The 20,712-nt window shown below is 33.1% G+C and overlaps 2 protein-coding genes across 2 annotated transcripts; both read right to left on the bottom strand.

Moving 5' to 3' along the window:
• Nucleotides 1-2,720: 2,720 nt before the first annotated feature.
• Nucleotides 2,721-5,091, bottom strand: LOC139893158 (large ribosomal subunit protein uL29). Its single transcript, XM_071876310.1, has 4 exons — nucleotides 5,023-5,091; nucleotides 4,794-4,929; nucleotides 3,711-3,867; nucleotides 2,721-2,940 (listed from the first exon to the last, which is right to left on the bottom strand). Exons 1-4 carry the CDS (start codon nucleotides 5,024-5,026, stop codon nucleotides 2,866-2,868), a joined length of 372 nt encoding a protein of 123 aa, XP_071732411.1. The 5' UTR covers nucleotides 5,027-5,091; the 3' UTR covers nucleotides 2,721-2,865.
• A 7,237-nt stretch (nucleotides 5,092-12,328) lies between these two features.
• LOC139893160 (uncharacterized) lies at nucleotides 12,329-13,848 on the bottom strand. Its single transcript, XM_071876311.1, has 3 exons — nucleotides 13,719-13,848; nucleotides 13,503-13,608; nucleotides 12,329-12,839 (listed from the first exon to the last, which is right to left on the bottom strand). Exons 1-3 carry the CDS (start codon nucleotides 13,812-13,814, stop codon nucleotides 12,679-12,681), a joined length of 363 nt encoding a protein of 120 aa, XP_071732412.1. The 5' UTR covers nucleotides 13,815-13,848; the 3' UTR covers nucleotides 12,329-12,678.
• Between the last annotated feature and the right edge of the window lie 6,864 nt (nucleotides 13,849-20,712).

Here is a 20,712-nt window from a genome sequence, read left to right on the forward strand (position 1 = left end):
TACACTCACGCGTAATTTTGTGCGGGATTGGGTTTGTTGTTGTTACGCGTCAATTTGAATGTCCCTTGAGTCCTGTGATACACTGTCGTGAAAAAAGTGAGGAATAACTGAATAAGAGCAGTTTTTATAATAGTATATCGGTATTGAAATTATTTTATTTTTGATTTTTTAAAGATTAATAATTTATAATAATTTATAAAGAAAACAAAATACTTCGATTGAAGGAAACTTCTTGAAAAAATTACACTGTTGGTACTTGTGGTTTGTTCATTTTTTCATCACAAAACCTAAACTTTAAATTTTGCGCCGTTGGTACCTGTGGTTTCATTAAATTACCTAGTTAGTAACCGAACTAACGACCGTTTATTTTTAAAGGTTAACCCCTCACATGCGGCTCACATGTGCCACGCATGTGAGGGTAATTTAGTCCTTTTATTTAATTTTTTTCTACATGTAAAAACACTTTAATAGCCCCAAATCGATAGCCCCAAATCGATGTGAGGGCATATGTGTCAAAATTCACAATAATACACCAAACACCTTGTATTTGTGTATGTATACACGAGCTGAAAAGCAATGTCACGTATGTTATTCCACCAAAATGTTAAGTAAATTTACACAATAACTATTCATGATACATACTTTAGCATATCTGTATATGTTCTAAAGAAAATGTAGACAGCTGGCATAAAGTCATAAACATTAACTACGATGTTGTTACTATCTAAGAAGTTGCCTTAGTAATCTGGTGATCATCTTTTTTATTTATGTACTGCAGGATGATTCATGTTTAGAAAGTTACATTAGCACCATTGGTGTGGACTTCGTAAGCAATTTTTTACCAGCCTTCTACTTTGATAATATTATTATCTAGATAAATTTGACTTTTTTGACCAAATCGATTCTTATTGTAGAAAATTCGTACTGTGGAACAGGATGGCAAAACAATTAAGCTTCAAATCGTAAGCATATATCCCTCTTGCTCAGTTGACAAATAAAAACGTTTTTATATGTTTTGTGCGCTACTTAACCTTGAAACTTATGTTCTTTTCGTGCTACATTATATTCTATGTAACTATTCTCTTGCATGCATGTAGTGAGATACTGCAGGGCAAAAACGTTTCAGGACAATCACCAGCAACTACTATCGTGGAGCTCATGGCATTATTGTAAATGTTCCATCATACTGTGTTCTTTAAATCCTTATTACCAAGATTATGTTTTAATGTTTGAAGTTGTTTCTTTTAAAGTTACATAGAATATTAAATAAAAAGACGAAATTAAAGTGTTTTTACATGAAGAAAAAACTTAAATAAAAGGACGAAATTAACCTCACATGCGTGGCACATGTGAGGGGTTAACCTTTAAAAATAAACGTCCGTTAGCTGGGGTACTAACTAGATAATTTAATGAAACCACGGGTACCAACGACACAAAATTTAAAGTATAGGTGTTGTGATGAAAATAGGGGTGAGCATGGGGCGGTTGGGGGCGGTTAATAACAACACCCGCCCCCCCCATAACCGAAACTTTGGTTAATTAACATTTTTAACCGTACGGTTCGGTTAAAAGCGGTTTGGTTAATTCGGTTAATATGGTTAATGTGTAGATATAAAATGGTTAATTCAGTTAACCATTCACAAAAAATGAGTTTGGACAATGAATAACGATATATACCGTTTTGATGACACTAAATAACGAATTATATCGTTCAAAGTCGTATATCCCAAATAAACTAAATGTTCACGTAGATGGAAAACGCCAAACATTCAAGTTAAATTGAACCAAATCATGATTTAAATACTATTGTATTCTATATGCATACATCTCTTATGATATAATATATCGTTACGACATAACAAAGTAAACGTTAATGATGTTGTAAACATACTCTAATGAAATCCGTACCTGAATTGGGCAGTCATATTCTGTAAGGTCAGTCGACGAGAGGAAAATTATTCTTTTTAATCTTCGGATATATATACCATTAAATATTAATTATAAAAACAGAATTATATATATATATATATATATATATATATATATATATATATATATATATATATATATATATATATATATATATATATATATATATATAGTAAGGATCCAGCGTTAAGGAACTTTTTTGGGATAAGGGGATAAGTGATTTTTATATCTTTTTTTCTACAGCTCCGATTTAAAAAAAAATTCCGTGATCTACTGACATTGTGTAGATTCAGGATTTTTTTTTTTAACTGGAGTGATAAGATGCATATGATGCATGTTATCCGCTGTTTGATGCATGTTAACTGCCTTTCATGCATCAGATGCATCTTAACAAAAAACAAAAAAAAAAAAATTTGACTTTTGATTAAAAAAACAGTGTTTAGAGTTTAGAAATTAGGGTTTTAGAATGAGTTTTTAACACGAACGGTATAAAGTTTAAGGTTTAGGGTTTACGGAGTAAACTAAATCCTAAAAAAAACTCAAAAAAACCTCACGTTAACATGCATAAGATGCATTTTAAGCTCCTGTTGAAAAAAAAAAAAAAAAATTATGAATCTACACAATGTCAGTAGATCACGGATATTTTTTTCTTTATAAATTGGAGCTCTAATGTGAAAGATATAAAAATCTCATATTACTTATCCCCTCATCTCAAAAAAGTCACTTATCCCTTGATCTGATATAAGTCAGTTGTTTAAGTCATGAAAGACTTGTAAAATGCAAAAAACAACGAGGAAAGCAGAAAACTGCTACCGACAATTGAATAAGGATCCAATATTTAAGTTGAACACAAGCAAACTTTCAATCCATCAAACTTTGACAAAACGTACACACATTCCAAATTCAAAATTTGACCTAATCCTGCCTCTCAATTACCTATGCCTTGATTGCATACTTCCTCAACGGGAAGTATTTTTCTTTCTTCTTCTCCCGCTCTGTCTTCAACGAAGCCTGTATCACACCGGAAGACAACATAAAGACGTGGCAACACAACATACTTCATACACTACAACAAATTTGCTAATTAACCACGCATAAATTTACACACTATTAAAGAATGTGTACTTTTTTGTTAAATTCCTCGCACTTGTAAATGTGTGTAAATGTATTACATTTATAAGTGTAGAATATCATTATAGTTTCACACATAAAAGTGTGGGGAAAAAAGTTCACACTAATTTGTATGTATAATTATAAATATAACTACACTTAAGAGTGGTAAGTTAATTTTGTCGCACTAGATTTGTTCACACTCCCAAATTTTACTCACATTTTTAAATGTGATTAAATTTGTGTTTGTACACACTGATAAGTGTGAACAATTTTTCCTACAATTTTAAGTGTGAAATTTGAATAACATTCAACATTTATAAATGTAACAACTTTATACATATTTATAAGTGTGAGGAATTTGACAAAAAACTCACACTTTCTTACAAGTGTGTAAAAATATGCGTGAACAATTGATAAATTTGTTGTAGTGAGAGTACAATAAATATAAAGCCTTATGTACCAAAAAAGAGCAAGAAGAACATGTTTGACGTTTTAAAACTGTTGTTTCAAAAGCCCATACTGATATATTAATACCCATGAGATTAAGATCTTCTAATGTTGGGACTTGACATGAGAGATCTTAATACCTCACATGAGTAAAACTGGACAAAAAGAAAGATACTTTCATCGTATAATTAATCTATGGTATGATCAAGAATCAATGTTACCTGATGCTTGGTCAAACGCCTGCGAATGGCTCGGGTTTTCTTAGGACGCAAGTCAAGAGGAAGATATTTCTTATTCTTGTAAGCTTCCCTAAGGGCCGACTTCTGAGTCTGTGAAATCACAGTCAGCACCTGTGCAATAGATGTCCTCACAACTTTACTGCACAAACAAAATATAGTTCACAACATTAAATTATATAATCTATTAAAATGCAAATTTGACATTTCACATCAACACGCTGAAAAAAATAGATCCAAATGCAGTAACAATATGCCTAAACAATGATGAATGAGATTTAAGAACCTAAATGTAGCGACGAGATGCTAATAAATAATGAGTGTAGTAACAATTTATATTGAATAAGCAGTGTATCCATCAACTGGTTTTATAATACCATTCAAAATCTTGTTTCTGTATCAAAAAACACTATGAAAGAAGGTAAGATTATGAGAATAACGTAAGATAATGTTTTAAATAAATTCATTTTGCAAAAACTTGATTTCTATCTGTAAATCATTATGCAAAACCTTAAAATCCAACTGTAGACAAAACATATAAAAAACAAAACACATGACTCAAGTTTTGAAATATCAGCAAAAACTCAATAATCTAAACAATATAAAAACCTTAAGAATGTAATCTGTTTAATAACTAGCCAGTTTTTCATTGCAACAACGCATCATTACAAAAATAAAAATGAAGCATTCGAGCAAATTCAACTTGACCTAAAACAATAGAATCTTTACATTACCTTATAATAATAGACTAAACCGCGAATCATTACTCTACATGTAATATAAACAGTTTGCATATCAGTTTGCATCAAAATGTGTAAGCATAGTTTCCGCTGATAAAAACATCACATCTAATACAGACTACTTCTAATCTAATCTAACTGGATATTAAAGTTAAAACAATATATAATATAATATAATGCTTACAATTTACTAACATCAATCTAAACAATCAGTGACAGATAAACATTTCATTCACACGTGCAAAATCTATTATAGATATAAGCATAAATAGTGTGCAAATATATTAAATTAAAATATATACATATATATCGTGAGAGAATAGATTACATTTTGGAGAGCTTGTTCGGGGCACCACCAGTGACTTTAGCGACACGAAGAAGAGCAAGTTCAGCTTTAAGGTCCTTCAACTGAGTAAACAAATCAGCCTTTGTTTTGCCTCTAAGCTCATGAACTTTAATTCGAGCTGTAATTTATTCAAAATTGACAGAAATCAGAAAACAATTACAAAAATTTAGAATTAAAAAGAGTAATTAAGTATTATGAATGTAAAACTTACCCATTTGATTGAGTGTAATCGAAGCAGAATCGAGCAGGAATTGAGACCGCCTATGAATCCCTGGTGGTTCTATAAATATGAAAGAAAATTAGGGTTTTGTTATTTCAGGCTTTATATACAGTTAACGAATAAGGAATTGGGATTGGGCTTTATTATGTGGATCATATAGGCTCAAGTTGGGCCAACTTAATATTTTCAAAAACATTACTACCATTACCATAGCGATGAAAGTGCTTGAGGAAATTTGCAACTTGTATTTATTATCCATTTCAAGATGGACAGGTAATATAATCTTTTCTTTTGCCAAAAAAAAAAAAAAAAAAAAAAAAAAAAGATGGACAGGTAATAAATATAAAATATCTTACTCGCATGAACAATTATGTGTAGAAAAGTGTATCTGACTACGAATTGTGAGCAGATTAAGGTGGCGTTTAGTTCGTGAATTTTAAATCCTAGAATTTCAAATCCTATCATGTGTTTGACATCCCATGATACACAATCCAATCAAAAGAAGTTTTGAACAATATTAATATTACTTTTACGTTTTACATATGTTTTCATTTTTTATGTTTACGTGAAATGAAAATTTTTAACGCAGATCTAAATACTGATACGCGAAATCCAATACTGAAACACGAAACTAAAAATTGAAACACAATTGTGTAACTAAAAACTAAAATGCAAATCTAAAAGCTAAACTAAAACATGAAATGCGATACTGAAACTACGAGTTTTAAAGATGAAACCCGAAACTGAATGCTGAAACGTGAAACTCAAAACTGAAACGCGAAAATAAAAATCGAAAACTGAAATGCGAAACTGAAATTTGTAATGCAAAACTGAAAACTGAAGCACAAAACAGAAAACGGTGAATCATAGGGTTTAGAAATTCATCACCAACACAAAAGATTTTGAAATCCTTCATCTATGAGATTTCATGCGATTTGAAATGCAAATCCCTCCAACCAAACATGAGATTTGAAATGCAAATCCCTCCTGCGGAATCTCACGACCCAAATGCCACCTAAAGATATTCATTGTCCGTCATGAGTAAAACTCAATGATAAGGGTATTCATTAGTTCGGCTTACAGATTGTTCGATTTAATCAATAACTTCTGAAAACAAAACAAAAATCGCATCGAAAACCAATCCATCAGACTCATTTACATGCTGGTTGGGCTTACAATTTTAATTATATATCAGTTATTATATGATAATAATTTACTTTGAAATTATACATGCATCTTAGTAAAAAAGAAAACTTAATTAAGTGTTATTTGTTGTAAATAGTTATACTGAAATGTCCCGTTCTTATTGATTAAAAACGTTCCATATTAATTGATTTCGTTGCGAGGTTTTGACCTCTATATGAGACGTTTTTCAAAGACTGCATTCATTTTAAAACAAACCATAACCTTTATTTCATCAATAAAGGTTTAAAAAGCTTTACGTAGATTATCAAATAATGATAATCTAAAATATCCTGTTTACACACGACTATTACATAATGGTTTACAATACAAATATGTTACAACGAAATAAGTTTCTTGAATGCAGTTTTTACACAATATCATACAAGCATGGACTCCAAATCTCGTCCTTATTTAAGTATGCGACAGCGGAAGCTCTTAATAATCACCTGAGAATAAACATGCTTAAAACGTCAACAAAAATGTTGGTGAGTTATAGGTTTAACCTATATATATCAAATCATAATAATAGACCACAAGATTTCATATTTCAATACACATCCCATACATAGAGATAAAAATCATTCATATGGTGAACATCTGGTAACCGACATTAACAAGATGCATATATAAGAATATCCCCATCATTCCGGGACACCCTTCGGATATGATATAAATTTCGAAGTACTAAAGCATCCGGTACTTTGGATGGGGTTTGTTAGGCCCAATAGATCTATCTTTAGGATTCGCGTCAATTAGGGTGTCTGTTCCCTAATTCTTAGATTACCAGACTTAATAAAAAGGGGCATATTCGATTTCGGTAATTCAACCATAGAATGTAGTTTCACGTACTTGTGTCTATTTTGTAAATCATTTATAAAACCTGCATGTATTCTCATCCCAAAAATATTAGATATTAAAAGTGGGACTATAAATCACTTTCACAGATTTTTACTTCGTCGGGAAGTAAGACTTGGCCACTGGTTGATTCACGAACCTATAACAATATATACATATATATCAAAGTATGTTCAAAATATATTTACAACACTTTTAATATATTTTGATGTTTTAAGTTTATTAAGTCAGCTGTCCTCGTTAGTAACCTACAACTAGTTGTCCACAGTTAGATGTACAGAAATAAATCGATAAATATTATCTTGAATCAATCCACGACCCAGTATATACGTATCTCAGTATTGATCACAACTCAAACTATATATATTTTGGAATCAACCTCAACCCTGTATAGCTAACTCCAACATTCACATATAGAGTGTCTATGGTTGTTCCGAAATATATATAGATGTGTCGACATGATAGGTCGAAACATTGTATACGTATCTATAGTATCTCAAGACTACATAATATACAATACAAGTTGATTAAGTTATGGTTGGAATAGATTTGTTACCAATTTTCACGTAGCTAAAATGAGAAAAATTATCCAATCTTGTTTTACCCATAACTTCTTCGTTTTAAATCCGTTTTGAGTGAATCAAATTGCTTTGGTTTCATATTGAACTCTATTTTATGAATATAAACAGAAAAAGTATAGGTTTATAGTGGGAAAAATAAGTTACAAGTCATTTTTGTAAAGGTAGTCATTTCAGTCGAAAGAACGACGTCTAGATGACCATTTTAGAAAACATACTTCCACTTTGAGTTTAACCATAATTTTTGGATATAGTTTCATGTTCATAATAAAAATCATTTTCCCAGAATAACAACTTTTAAATCAAAGTTTATCATAGTTTTTAATTAACTAACCCAAAACAGCCCGCAGTGTTACTACGACGGCGTAAATCCGATTTTACTGTGTTTTTTTGTGTTTCCAGGTTTTAAATCATTAAGTTAACATATCATATATATATATATAGAACATGTGTTTAGTTGATTTTAAAAGTCAATTTAGAAGGATTAACTTTTATTTGCGAACAAGTTTTGAATTAACTAAACTATGTTCTAGTGATTACAAGTTTAAACCTTCGAATAAGATAGCTTTATATGTATGAATCGAATGATGTTATGAACATCATTACTACCTCAAGTTCCTTGGATAAACCTACTGGAAATGAGAAAAATAGATCTAGCTTCAAAGGATCCTTGGATGGCTTGAAAGTTCTTGAAGCAGAATCATGACACGAAAACAATTTCAAGTAAGATTTCCACTCGAAATAAGATTGTTATAGTTATAGAAATTGAATTAAAGTTTGAATATGATTATTACCTTGTATTAGAAAGATAACCTACTGTAAGTAACAAAGGTTTCTTGATCTTGGATGATTACTTGAAATAAACTGAGTCGTTAAGTCATCGTTAGTCGTTACATGTAAATGTTGTTTTGAAACCTTTAGGTTAACGATCTTGTTGAATGTTGTTAACCCATTGTTTATTATAACAAATGAGATGTTAAATTGTTATATTATCATGATATTATGATATATAATATATCTTAGTATGATATATATCTGTTACAAGAATGGAATATTCCATAGCATTCGCTTCTGAAAGAATTTGGTCTCGTTTCGAAATCATTAAGTTAGTAGTCTTATTTTTACATATGTATTTCATTGTTAATACACTTAATAATATATTTACTTATCATTTAACATAATTAACCAAGTGTGTCAATATCTTAATATGATTCATATGTACCTAGTAAGACGTTGTTATAACGATAATCGTTATATATATCGTTTTCGAGTTTCTTAAATTAATAGTCTCATTTTTATGTATATAACTCATTGTTAAAATACCTAATGAGATACATACTTATAATAAAATCATGTTAACTATATATATAACCATATATATGTCATCGTATAGTTTTTACAAGTTTTAACGTTCGTGAATCACCGGTCAACTTGGGTGGTCAATTGTCTATATGAAACCTATTTCAATTAATCAAGTCTTAACAAGTTTGATTGCTTAAAATGTTGAAAACACTTAATCATGTAAATAACAATTTCATTTAATATATATATAAACATGGAAAAGTTCGGGTACTACATATACATCAATATTGAAAAATGTTAATCATTTAATTATTTGTGAACTAATTCTTTCCGGACCATGTGTGTGCAGCTTGTGTAAAGCACTGTATGATCTCAAGCAAGCCCCTTTATTAGGGTGGTATAACCGTTTTGTTGTTTAGATTTCTCCCTTAGTGTTTGTCAATAGCAAATCTGACACGTCTTTCTGTTGGTGATTTTAGTGTCATCCAGCATACATTTTAGTGAATTGGGGTTTACTTGAATGCAAGAGTTAGCTAGTTATACTTAACAACGGGTTCGAAGAGTGTGGAGTACACGCCTGTAAGAGTTGGCTACTAACTGTCGCGCAAATTGCGGGGGACAAGGGGGTTGCGCCCCCTTGCAGGGTCCAAGGGGCAGCGCCTCGAAGCCTCAACTGAAAAGTCACCATTCATTTTAATGAAAAGGTGTCTTCCAACCGGTTTTCCCTCCAAAACTCAAGAGTTATGACTCTTCATATTAATTGTTGAAAACAGACTTTATTTCGGGTTTTTCCAACAGTTTTTTTGCATTAAGAAAGACATACAGAAACACACACAGATTCTGTAATTCGTGATTTTGATTTCTTCTTGGCTGAAAACAAAATCGTTCTTGTCTTATTCCAATTAGGATTTCGTGTTAACCCGATGCTTGTGAGGGGCGAAATACTTAATTAGAAAAGGGTTTCACGATTCAGTAACCAATCCGATTATCTATTTTCATACCCATTTTCTAACACTATCTTCACGTATCATCCGTAGCTCTGACAAGGTTTCTCTTCTTATGTATGTTGATGATATTATTCTTACCGCGTCTTCTCACTCTCTAGTCGACCGTGTTATCTCTCGTCTTTCTTTGAGTTTGTCATGACAAATTTTGGTTCTCTCTCTCTCTCTCATACTTCTTTGGGATTGCGGCTTCTTGCACTACCTCCTGGTTGTTTCTAACACACACTTCCTATCTTCGTGAGATCCTTGGTCGTGCTAACATGCTTTGTTGTAACTCATGCAACAACCCTGCAGTAACTCATGCAACAACCCTGCAGACACTATGATCCTGAAAGAACTTCTCCTAGCTTGATCTTTTGAACCAAGTTTTACTCACCCTGGAGAAACTTCATCTTTTGTTATATAGTTACAGATTTTACCCCAAACACTCGCCTCATCTTCAAAAATTGTGATTTCATTATGGTCTTACAAAACGAAAATTACTTAAGTATGTTCGAATCGTTGAAAAAGCAAAGGGGTCAATAGGTCAGGATGAAACTTCCAGGAAAAAACTACTCAAAATCTTAAAATAGAAGTCATCTTTCTTCAAAGGTCGTTGACTCTAGCATGTCCGAATTCTTTATTTTATTATTTTATTTGATTTATTTTTGAGAAGACCTCCAATGCGGTTGAGGGCAGCTGACTGAAAGGAAACTGTGATCGAGTTGTTACTTGACTCAATTCGCAATTTCGCAGTCTTGTGGGTGCTTTGAGATATCTCATTTTCATTCATATTGCAAACGCAATTTAACATGTATGTATTCATATGCATTCTCCCTGTGAACCACAGCTGAATTCACTTACCTTTCCGTACATTCGAAATAGTTATATTATCTTTAAATACTTTAATGGTATTTAAAGTAACTTACGTTACTCTTTTGACTTATTTTCAAATATACTTCCTCCATTCAGTCAAAAATTTCGTGTTGATTGGGTGGTTACTGGTTAGTACTCCGTAACATTATTTATGAAATAGCCCAAAATAGGAATGTACATGAAGGTATTATTTAATTATATTTTTATGTATTAGACGAAGTTATACGAAAAGAAAGGCAAAGCCAATAATATTGGTTTGATGCCAAATGTCGGTCCATTTTCAGATAAATACAAATACGCAAAAGCACCATTAAAATCCCACCACAAATATCATGTCTCATCCAAATGCCTATCACTTTTTTATTTTAACATTACAGTTTTTGATTTTAGCAGCTATTTGGATCGATGTTTTGTAGTATATATATATATATATATATATATATATATATATATATATATATATATATATATATATATATATATATATGAGACTATTACAATTAAAACTTACGTTGTTAATACTCAACTTTATACAGGAATCTGGTAATAACATAGTTGGACTGCATCATAGTTACTTCATTTTCTAATAGCGAATCACTCTATACTTACTTCAAACTTGAGTATAATAGCTTTACTTGATTTGAGTGATCAAAATATCACCAGTATATTAAACACTCGTTAATCTAGACGGAAGTTTAATATAATGTCGGGTTTTATTCATCAACCTAGTGATTAACGAGTACTTTAATTTCTATGAATTATGATCACTATCGATCATAATTTGAAAAAGTTGTTCATCATGTTTAGTTAAATGAGCTGTCTTTACATTTTCAAAAAACAGATGTTTAGTTGTCAAAAATGAGGGTCTATATTTACTAGAATTTATTTTTATTCCTTTTTTTTTTCGAAAAAAACAAGAACTTATATAACAAATGAGCTTCAACAAAAAAACTGAAGCCCCAAAGAAACTTACAACCAAAGACAACGGAGCCTAAACTAAAACCAAAACCAAAACTAACCAAGCTCGAACTAAACCAAGATCAAAGCGTCTACATGGAATAAACAAATGATACAAAGAAAACTAACAAACAACCAAAATAACCAAAACAAAGATAGTGACCAATCAAAAGAAGGACGAACGATTGGTAACCATCTTCATTGTGACCTCACAAGCGCAAGCAAGAAAGAAAAGCCCAAGTGTCCTTGATGAACTCCGCAAACTTCTCCCTTTCAGCCACACATAACCATCTTTTTCCCCTTTAGCAAGTACTAACAAAACTGACGCGACACACACATTTTGGTTGTCCTATAATCAAGAGGTTATGTGTGGCCGTCCACTCACTAATACGTCCGGCCTTGTGCTAAGTAGGAAATCTAAAGGAATTGTCTTTGTGAACTAAAAATCAATGTTGATCGTTTTGAAGAAAGTTCAATTTTGTGATTCAAAATACAAATATGGGACATAGTTTGAACAAGTTTCAAATGAAGTGTTTAATACTCCATGAAATAGACAATTGATGGACCAACAGTTTTAGCTTCATTTATTAAAATATATATACAAAATACACATAAGAACAACAAAGGGACATAATGCTCACATCACATGAGATCTTTACACATATTATACTGAAGCTCTGTACTAGATAGTGACTTCCTCCTAGCAATTTTGATACACTAAGATTCAATATGCCCACCAACCTGAATTTACTAAAATACCCTAATCATGTCATAAACAACCAAGGGCAATCTAGTCGTTTCACATTGATCACGATGGTAAGACGACCAATAATATATGGTACACCCTGTACATAAACAACTCCATATATAGTAGAAATATGTTATATGTTATATAGAGTGAAAATTAATTACTAGTCATCTTTATCAGAATTGTTTGATCGGTTTTCAGATATCATCTTTTGAATGAACTCGCTTGTCTCAGCTTCTGACATTCGGTTTGTTGCACTAGAAGATTGAGATTGCAAGTATGACTCAAAGAACTCCTTGTTTTCTTTCTCCAACTCTTTCCACACTGAAAAATGACATGAACATTATTAGTTTAACAGTTGAAGCTTAGAATATAAAGATTAACAGTTGGTGCCAAAACGGGCCGGGCTAAGATCATGAGAGTAATATTATTAGTTTTGTAATTTTGTAATCATGATTATACTTTAAATTGTATGTGAAAAATATTAAAATTGACATAATAATGTTTCAGGTAAATTCAAGCCCCTTCAATCCATGCTAAAATGACATGTTTCTCTCCTAACCCATTTCGACCCGCTCATCTTGCTACCTCTAGGTCCATCAGGACCCACTCATATGAAGTCCTTTTTAGGTTTTGATGGTCTAGCTTGCTTGGTGTTTGGAGTTTTAATTGACTTGTGGGCCTTTACCCTAACGGCTAGTCGTGTGATAGAGACTAATACGATCATATAACCAAAAAAGTACCTATATGATTATGATATCATCATTATAACAATAACAAATAGAACCACTACAAGTAGAGAAAACCAAAAGTATATAGCCACTAAGATCTTAGCTCTTTATATTGTAAGCACATGTGCATATATATTGAAAAGATCAACCTTTTACACCAAGAATAAGATCAAACATAAAGAAAACATGAAAATATTACGTATGTTGCACGCGCATGCATGCTTGCATTCAAGTGATCTTTATGTAGGAAACTAACCGGTCGAGGTGATGACTGGTTTGATGTTTGCATGTTTCGAAAGGGCTTCCATGCACTCTTCCTTGCTCATGCGGAAGATCAAACACTTCTCAATCATATGTTGTACCTAGATCAAAACATGTTACATGATCATATGTGTATATATAACAAATATTTAAATTTAAACTATATATATAACATGTAACTTCTTTTTTTGTTAACAATTATATATGTTACCATGTGTATGTATGAAGCGGAAGAGTCACCCATCTTAAAATCACTCGTCGTAAGAATTTTATGATACAAAAATGGACATGTATAAGGAATTAGCATATGTTGTATCAAATGATCAAGTGATCAAGTGATGAAGCAATTATGAAGTAAGGAAATGTGTTAGAAAGTTATATAGAGATGAAAATGAAGGTTAGATGGTGGGGTGGGCCAATAAGACCATGTGGGAGATAGATTATAACTGGTTGAGAAGAAACTAGAGAAGATTTGGAAATGAACATTTCTGTCTTGTAGGAATCCGATTAGGCAGCCAACCCTCCACGTGACCTACGGGTCCCACATCCGACATTCCTTTAAACTTATTACCTTTCACCAATCGTCGTTGGTGAAATGCATCCTAACCATAAAAAGCCAATGAATTTATCATCCTTAACAAACGCGGCCCAATCAAGATGTGACAAATGGCAGTCTTGATCAAATCATTCTGGTCTAACTAGTGAATATACTTGGGGTATGATGCCATGTTGGCGCAAACGATTTTCCTATGTGGCAGTTTTATGATCTATGATTGGTTGATGGGTACAAGACAAGTGAAAAGCATCAATAATATGGACTTGTATCAGTTGTAAGCTATCGACGTTCATGAGATTTTTATTTATTTACTGATCGAAAACCTTGAGATATTATAATTAATATCAGATTTCATTCTTACAGATTCAGTGTTTCTTCGGGTTCTATTTTTACCTAGTAGATTCTTGTCAAGTGGTTTGTTTGTCATCTTCCTTAAATTCGAATCCCTGTTAACAAAAAAAAGTGAACAGGTTATCAAGTGGCACAAATTGTTAAAGAAGAATGCTTTATAAATTCCAGTTCATCCCTAAAGATATCTCAAAAAAAAAAAAAAACAAAAAACAAAAAACAAAAAAACAAAAAAAAAAAACAAAAACAAAAAAAAAAAAAAACAAAACGAAGCAGACGTAGAAAATTGCTTACTAAAAATGTAGAAAATCAGCCTTTAGAACTAATGATTCATAAAAAGCATGAGAAACCACCCTGTTACACAACACTATTAACTGGGACCAATGATAACGTACCCACTATAAAATTCTTTGTACGAGTTCAACTGTCACAAACGCAAGGATGTTTTAATAGATGTTATTTTCATGGTGACAAAAAAAAAAAAAAAAAAAAAAAAAAAAAAACGTTGATCACATAAAAGTGACCTCTAATATTATTTTAATTGTCATGTCATGAAACCAACAACCTTGTACTAAAAACATTCTTGATCAGTTCCTTAGCCCAAGCAAAATAAGGCACCTATTAGATATAACGAATCTTGTGGCATAATGCCCTACACTAAATGTAGCAATTTCAACCCATTCACCCATTTACTTATATAAATGTGCTGATTATGTTGTCTTATCTCCCACACGTTAAATGAGAAAAAGAAAGTATCGTAAATGAAACGGGGCAAATGAGTCAAAATCAGCCTAACGTGTATTTGTAGTTAATAAAATTTCCCTGATCTTCTCCTAAATCATTGTCTGCATAAGAATAAAAACAGATATGAATATAAAGTAATATACATTTCAATGGTCATATTTGGAACATATTTAGTAAGCTGGTCATTAAATTTTTTGGACAAAATATGTTGCAGGGTCAGCCCTCCTGACCCATACCTATAAATTAATCATTTTAACTCGAACCCATTTTGACCTGTTACTTCCAACCTGTGCCTAGATATTAACCATTTTGACCCAAACCCATACTGACATGTTACTCAACCAACCCATTTTACATCTCTACGTAGAAATGGCATATATATTAACGTGCTGAAAAGTGAGTGATCATGGATGTTTAAAACAAATCTCCATTGATAACAATCTACAAGGAGGAGATCAAGCGCAATCCCCACTATATATATAAGGATCAAGAAACTCACATGACCAACGAAACAACAAAAAAGTAGACATGTTATATAGTAGAATTACACGGGGTAACTTAAGGATAGCATACAACTCAAGTAGCTATAAGTCGACAGGTTAAAGTTTATGCGTACGTTGTGTATGCCTACCATTTATTTTGGCAGTTACTTGCTTACAAATGAAAGCATACACAGAATGAATAAACTTTTCATAATATTTGACCTGTCATAACACAGTAATAATCAAGAAATAGCATTATAGTATGCATTAACACTTGTTATTCAAATGAAAGAATTGGGTCAGGGCCCATGTAGTCAAGTTGAGAAACTACAAACTTTATTCACACAAAAAAAGAACATAAAAACATCATATAGATAGATACCAAAGGAAATTAAGATGAACACAAGTACTGGGACCACTAGTACTGCCACTTACCAATGTACAGTCAAATGAGAGGTGAAAACACCCTTACATATATATTGAGAAGGATGACCTTATCTTAAAAAACTATTAACTACCTACAACCACAAAATCTTCACCAATTTCACAAATTGGTTCGAGACTGGTGCATATTGGCTAAGCCTTATCTAACCCAAATCGTGTTTATTTGGCTTATGCTGTTAGAATTCAAAGTAACATCAGTCTAGGTGTTTTCGGTGGCATGTGGTGCAGTGTCTTGTAATCTATATAACTTCCGTCTTCATATATGATTATACCTTTACAAAAGTCCAAATTACTGTATATGATTGCTACCTCTGAAATTGGAATCTAAGTTATCATATAAATAGTAATTTGTAAATTTATTATTTTTCACTACATATACAATCAACCAAGAAGAGGATCACATCAAATCTATAATACAAAATATAATTAATCCAAATACTATGATCTCATCTGTAATAAATCAATAACCAAGGGTTCACACTCATAATGATCTTTGTGTCGAGACCTTGTTGGACTTGGGCCAAAGGTTATCCCAAATAGTCAGTTAACGGCAAACGAAACTGAAATACGAGTAAATAAACAGATTACATAAAACATAATAATCAGATAAACATGTAATACATATAATCAGATTATAAACGAACTGAAATTAAAAACGATCAAACCAGAAAACTGGTTGAACCGGGCTTTTGTTTCACAGAATTCCATTTTCTGTCTGTCTGTTCCCAAGGTACATCGGCTTGAAGCAGCGTATACCCGATTATCCATCCTTTATGCCCAAAAAAAAGACTCGAATACCCATGGAAAACCCGTTTACCCAATAGTTCGTAAGTAAATGGGACCCGAATACATGTGAGGAAACTCATTTATCCACTAGTTAGTAACTAAATGGTGACTTGACAGGCCGAAATCCAGGTTTGAGATGGATTTTTTTATTCGAGTTCGGGTTTGGGATTACCTAAACCCAACCCAAACCCGGATCGATGCCGACCGGTCTAAACGTTGGAGTTCTGCACGAACTTATATAAATATTACCACATGATCAAGCATAGAATAACTGTGTCGGGTTCGGTCCATGCTTGACATCAATGAGGAGGGATTTAAGGGTCAATTGAGTTTAACTCTCCGGTCCGGAGTACCGTGAATAACCCCTTACGAGATGAGGATCTCAGCAGGGATGGTTAAACATAGACCCACCATCGACGGGTCACCCGGTTAGTGATGGCTCGCGCTAAGTCATAGGGTTTATGTTCATAGAACTTTACCTGTAATTCAAGGGTATGTCTAGTGAGATGCTTTAAGTCCGATAGCGCGGGTATAATGGCGATATGTGATAGGCGTTACTGTTAATAATAGTATATGGGTGAATGTAGAGTGAACGTCCAGCCCCTTCTGCTGTGGGTTGAATTCATTATTTATAGGGTAATCCTTTTTGTCTTCTATCACCACATAATAGGGCTGAAAGGATCGTGACCTGCCAATAGTACATCCTTGTGTGAGCTGACCCGACAAAAGTAAAAAGTGTTTTGTCGGACCTGATTCTTGTCTGCCAGGTGTCTTCTGTTAGCTCAGCATCGCCTGACATGCATATGTAACCTTGGCGCTAGTATGGGACCTGTGCCAGGTCGGTGACTTGAGCGCTTATTTCCTTCAGCGCGTGACATGCATGGCTCATATGGTGATGTTGTTTGATGCGCTACACGAGCTGATCGGGTCAAGCATTTAAGTAGTGATTTTATTTTTGGGCAGTCATGCGCGATCTATACTTTTAATTCAGGAATAATTAGCTTTATGCGTGTTTACATACCTGTTGAAGTCGATAGTCCTCCGCTGTTACTTTGGACTTGAGAGTAGCGTTTCCCATCGGGGTAGGTAGCACAATGTGTACGTGGGCCATAGAGGTTGTGATAGCAAAGTGTGATAGCGCTGGTTGCCCAAGGATAGCATCATATTCCGATTCAGCGCGGATCACTTTGAATCGACCATTAACGTGTGCTCCCTTTTCCGCTCATGATCATCCCGCAAGGTCAATGCCGCTTCGAGTATCCCTTTCGATCAAGCGGGGTCCCCACTTATTCCCTTGAACTGTTGCTTTACTTCCCTTGTGTGACTCTTCATTTTGTAAGACAGGTTGTTGAAGCAGTGAAAGAACATAACATTAACGCAACTACCAGTGTCAATGAGAATGTTGTTGATGTATTGGTTGCACTCTGGCAAGTAACCTTCCACAACTAACGGGGCACATTTTATTTCATAAACAGGTTAGCGCGGAAGGTGTGCTTTGAGGGATTCATACGGCAACAACGGTTCCTGCTCAATTTCCTTCCATTTTTGCCACGAAAAAACGTAGATAACCTTGTCTATCTCAGCGCCCTCACCCACTTTTTTGTATGCGCCAAACTCATCCTTCACTGGTTTCAAATGTTTCAACTCCCCACACTTGAGGCAACCAACCATCTTGTCGACCAACGCTTTACAACGATTGGTCTCATCCGAAGTCATCATGGAAATCGCATAACTTTGATTTGTTTCGCTGCGCATACTCAGACATGCATGCTGGTCTCTCAAACAATTTTGGAGATAGGTTCCATCACGTATATCTCCTTCAGTCTTTTGGTAAGGCTCCTGATTAGCGCCTGTTTTTTTCCCATGTGTCATTGTCTATGTTCCTGTGATGTTGTTGGTTGTTGTTGTTCCCTTGATAACCTCGTTGGTGCTTCTTGTCGTTGTGGTTGTTGCCGCCGTGGTGGCGGTATGGGCTGAAGTCATGTTGGCTTCTGTCGAAGCCGCCTGACTGACGACCGCCCCTAGGCGAATCGTAACCGTCGCGTCAGCCGTTTCCTAAACCACGGTAGCATGAATACTTGGTAATGTCTTCCTCAGCGCGCATGTGCTCATGCGCTTCTCTGATTGCCTCTGCAAGTGTTTCGGGAAGGCGCTTCTGAATCCTTTGTCGTAGCGTCAAGTGGCGGTCTCTGCAAATTCCGTGTATGAAACCTGATACCTTTTGTGATTCTGCCAAATCAGGGATCTTGGCAACCTTCTGGCAGTACCTATTAATGAACTGTCCCAGCGACTCTCCGCGCTCGTGCTTGATGTCATGACACTCCACGCGTGTCCTTCGAGTTGCGTGCATATTATGAAATTTAAGTAGGAAGCGCGTTCGAAGGTCATCATAGCAGCTGATGGTAGGCGCGGGAAGCTTGTTAAATGTGATGACCCGGAAATTTCTGACCAAATTTAAACTTTATCTTTAAATGATTTAATGTTTTTGACAAGATAAGCAAAGTCTGTAATGTTGAGTCTCAAAGTTTTGGAACTATATTCATGTAATCAATTATTCTTTGACTGTTCACGAAGATTCACGAACAATATATATATATAACTTAATGTGCATATATATATATATATATATATATATATATATATATATATATATATATATATATATATATATATATATATATATATATATATATATATATATATATATGATTTGAAGTTATTTAGTAAACGATATTAACATTCGATTATTGATTCGATTAATATTTAGATAAGTTAACTAAAACGTTTAAGATGAACCAGTAAAACACTAATTTGCTACAGTATTTTCGAATTGCTACAGTACCCGAAAAGCTACAGTGTTTTTGAAAATCACTATTTGCTACATTAAAAAAAACTTTGCTGCAGTAACTTTGCTACAGTAAAACACTATTTCAAAATGAAAATGTATATATTATGTATATATTAACAAATAGCGAGACGATGATTTATAGAAGTAAATGATCAAAACACTCAAAAGTTTAAGATATACTTTGAGTGGTATAGTTTATGGATAACTTAAGGCTATATTTTGACAAAGGTACGTGACACGAAACGTAAAATGCAAGTTTTCTAAATGTACGAAAGAACGTTCGAAAAACCGGAAGCGGGACATAAGTCGAGTGATGACGTACGACTTATCGGAACTAAAATTACAAATCAACTATGCACGTGAATTTAATATAATATATAATTAATTATGTAAATTATATATATTATATATTAATATGTCGACAAGCTAAATGTTAAACAAGATGTGAGCTGGAAAATGTTTCCATGCGATCGCATGGGAAATGGCATGGCAGTAGAATTCAGGCCACAAGTATAAAAGCTCGACTTCTGATTCAGTTTGCACACATCTTTCTATCTCTCTCGTATTATTATTATTATTATTATTATTATTATTATTATTATGAAATTGAAATAAATTTACCTAATCATTTAACACTACATTATTAAATTATTATTATTATTATTAATATATTATTATTATTATTATTATTATTATTATTATTATTATTATTATTATTATTATTATTATTATTATTATTATTATTATTATAAACTTAAAAGTTTTAAAACTTACAAAAAATTAGTGGGAAGCCTAGAGACAATCTGGGCCCCCCCACCTCTAGCAATAGCAAAACCTATCCTAGTAAAAATATGAGCAGCAGCACCGGCACCAATATCTTGCGCCATCGAACTCTTCTGAACCCGCTTAAGCAAAGAAATAGCCTCATTCTCTAATTCCCCAAGGGAAGAAAATGAGAAAGGAATGAAACCATAACCAATCGCCTGACAGCAAGATT

Source organism: Rutidosis leptorrhynchoides, chromosome 2, assembly GCF_046630445.1.
Source record: "Rutidosis leptorrhynchoides isolate AG116_Rl617_1_P2 chromosome 2, CSIRO_AGI_Rlap_v1, whole genome shotgun sequence".
Taxonomy (NCBI): Eukaryota; Viridiplantae; Streptophyta; class Magnoliopsida; order Asterales; family Asteraceae; genus Rutidosis; species Rutidosis leptorrhynchoides.

What these genes read in the sequence shown, in the direction of transcription:
- LOC139893160 (XM_071876311.1), bottom strand. Translation starts at nt 13,814, where the DNA reads ATGCTAATTCCTTATACATGTCCATTTTTGTATCATAAAATTCTTACG. An exon ending in CCGCTTCATACATACACATG is followed by an intron (nt 13,609 to 13,718) that starts GTAACATATATA and finishes GTTTTGATCTAG; the next exon opens with GTACAACATATGATTGAGAA. An exon ending in ACCAGTCATCACCTCGACCG is followed by an intron (nt 12,840 to 13,502) that starts GTTAGTTTCCTA and finishes GTCATTTTTCAG; the next exon opens with TGTGGAAAGAGTTGGAGAAA.
- LOC139893158 (XM_071876310.1), bottom strand. An exon ending in CCGAACAAGCTCTCCAAAAT is followed by an intron (nt 3,868 to 4,793) that starts GTAATCTATTCT and finishes TTGTTTGTGCAG; the next exon opens with TAAAGTTGTGAGGACATCTA. An exon ending in GGCGTTTGACCAAGCATCAG is followed by an intron (nt 2,941 to 3,710) that starts GTAACATTGATT and finishes GGTGTGATACAG; the next exon opens with GCTTCGTTGAAGACAGAGCG.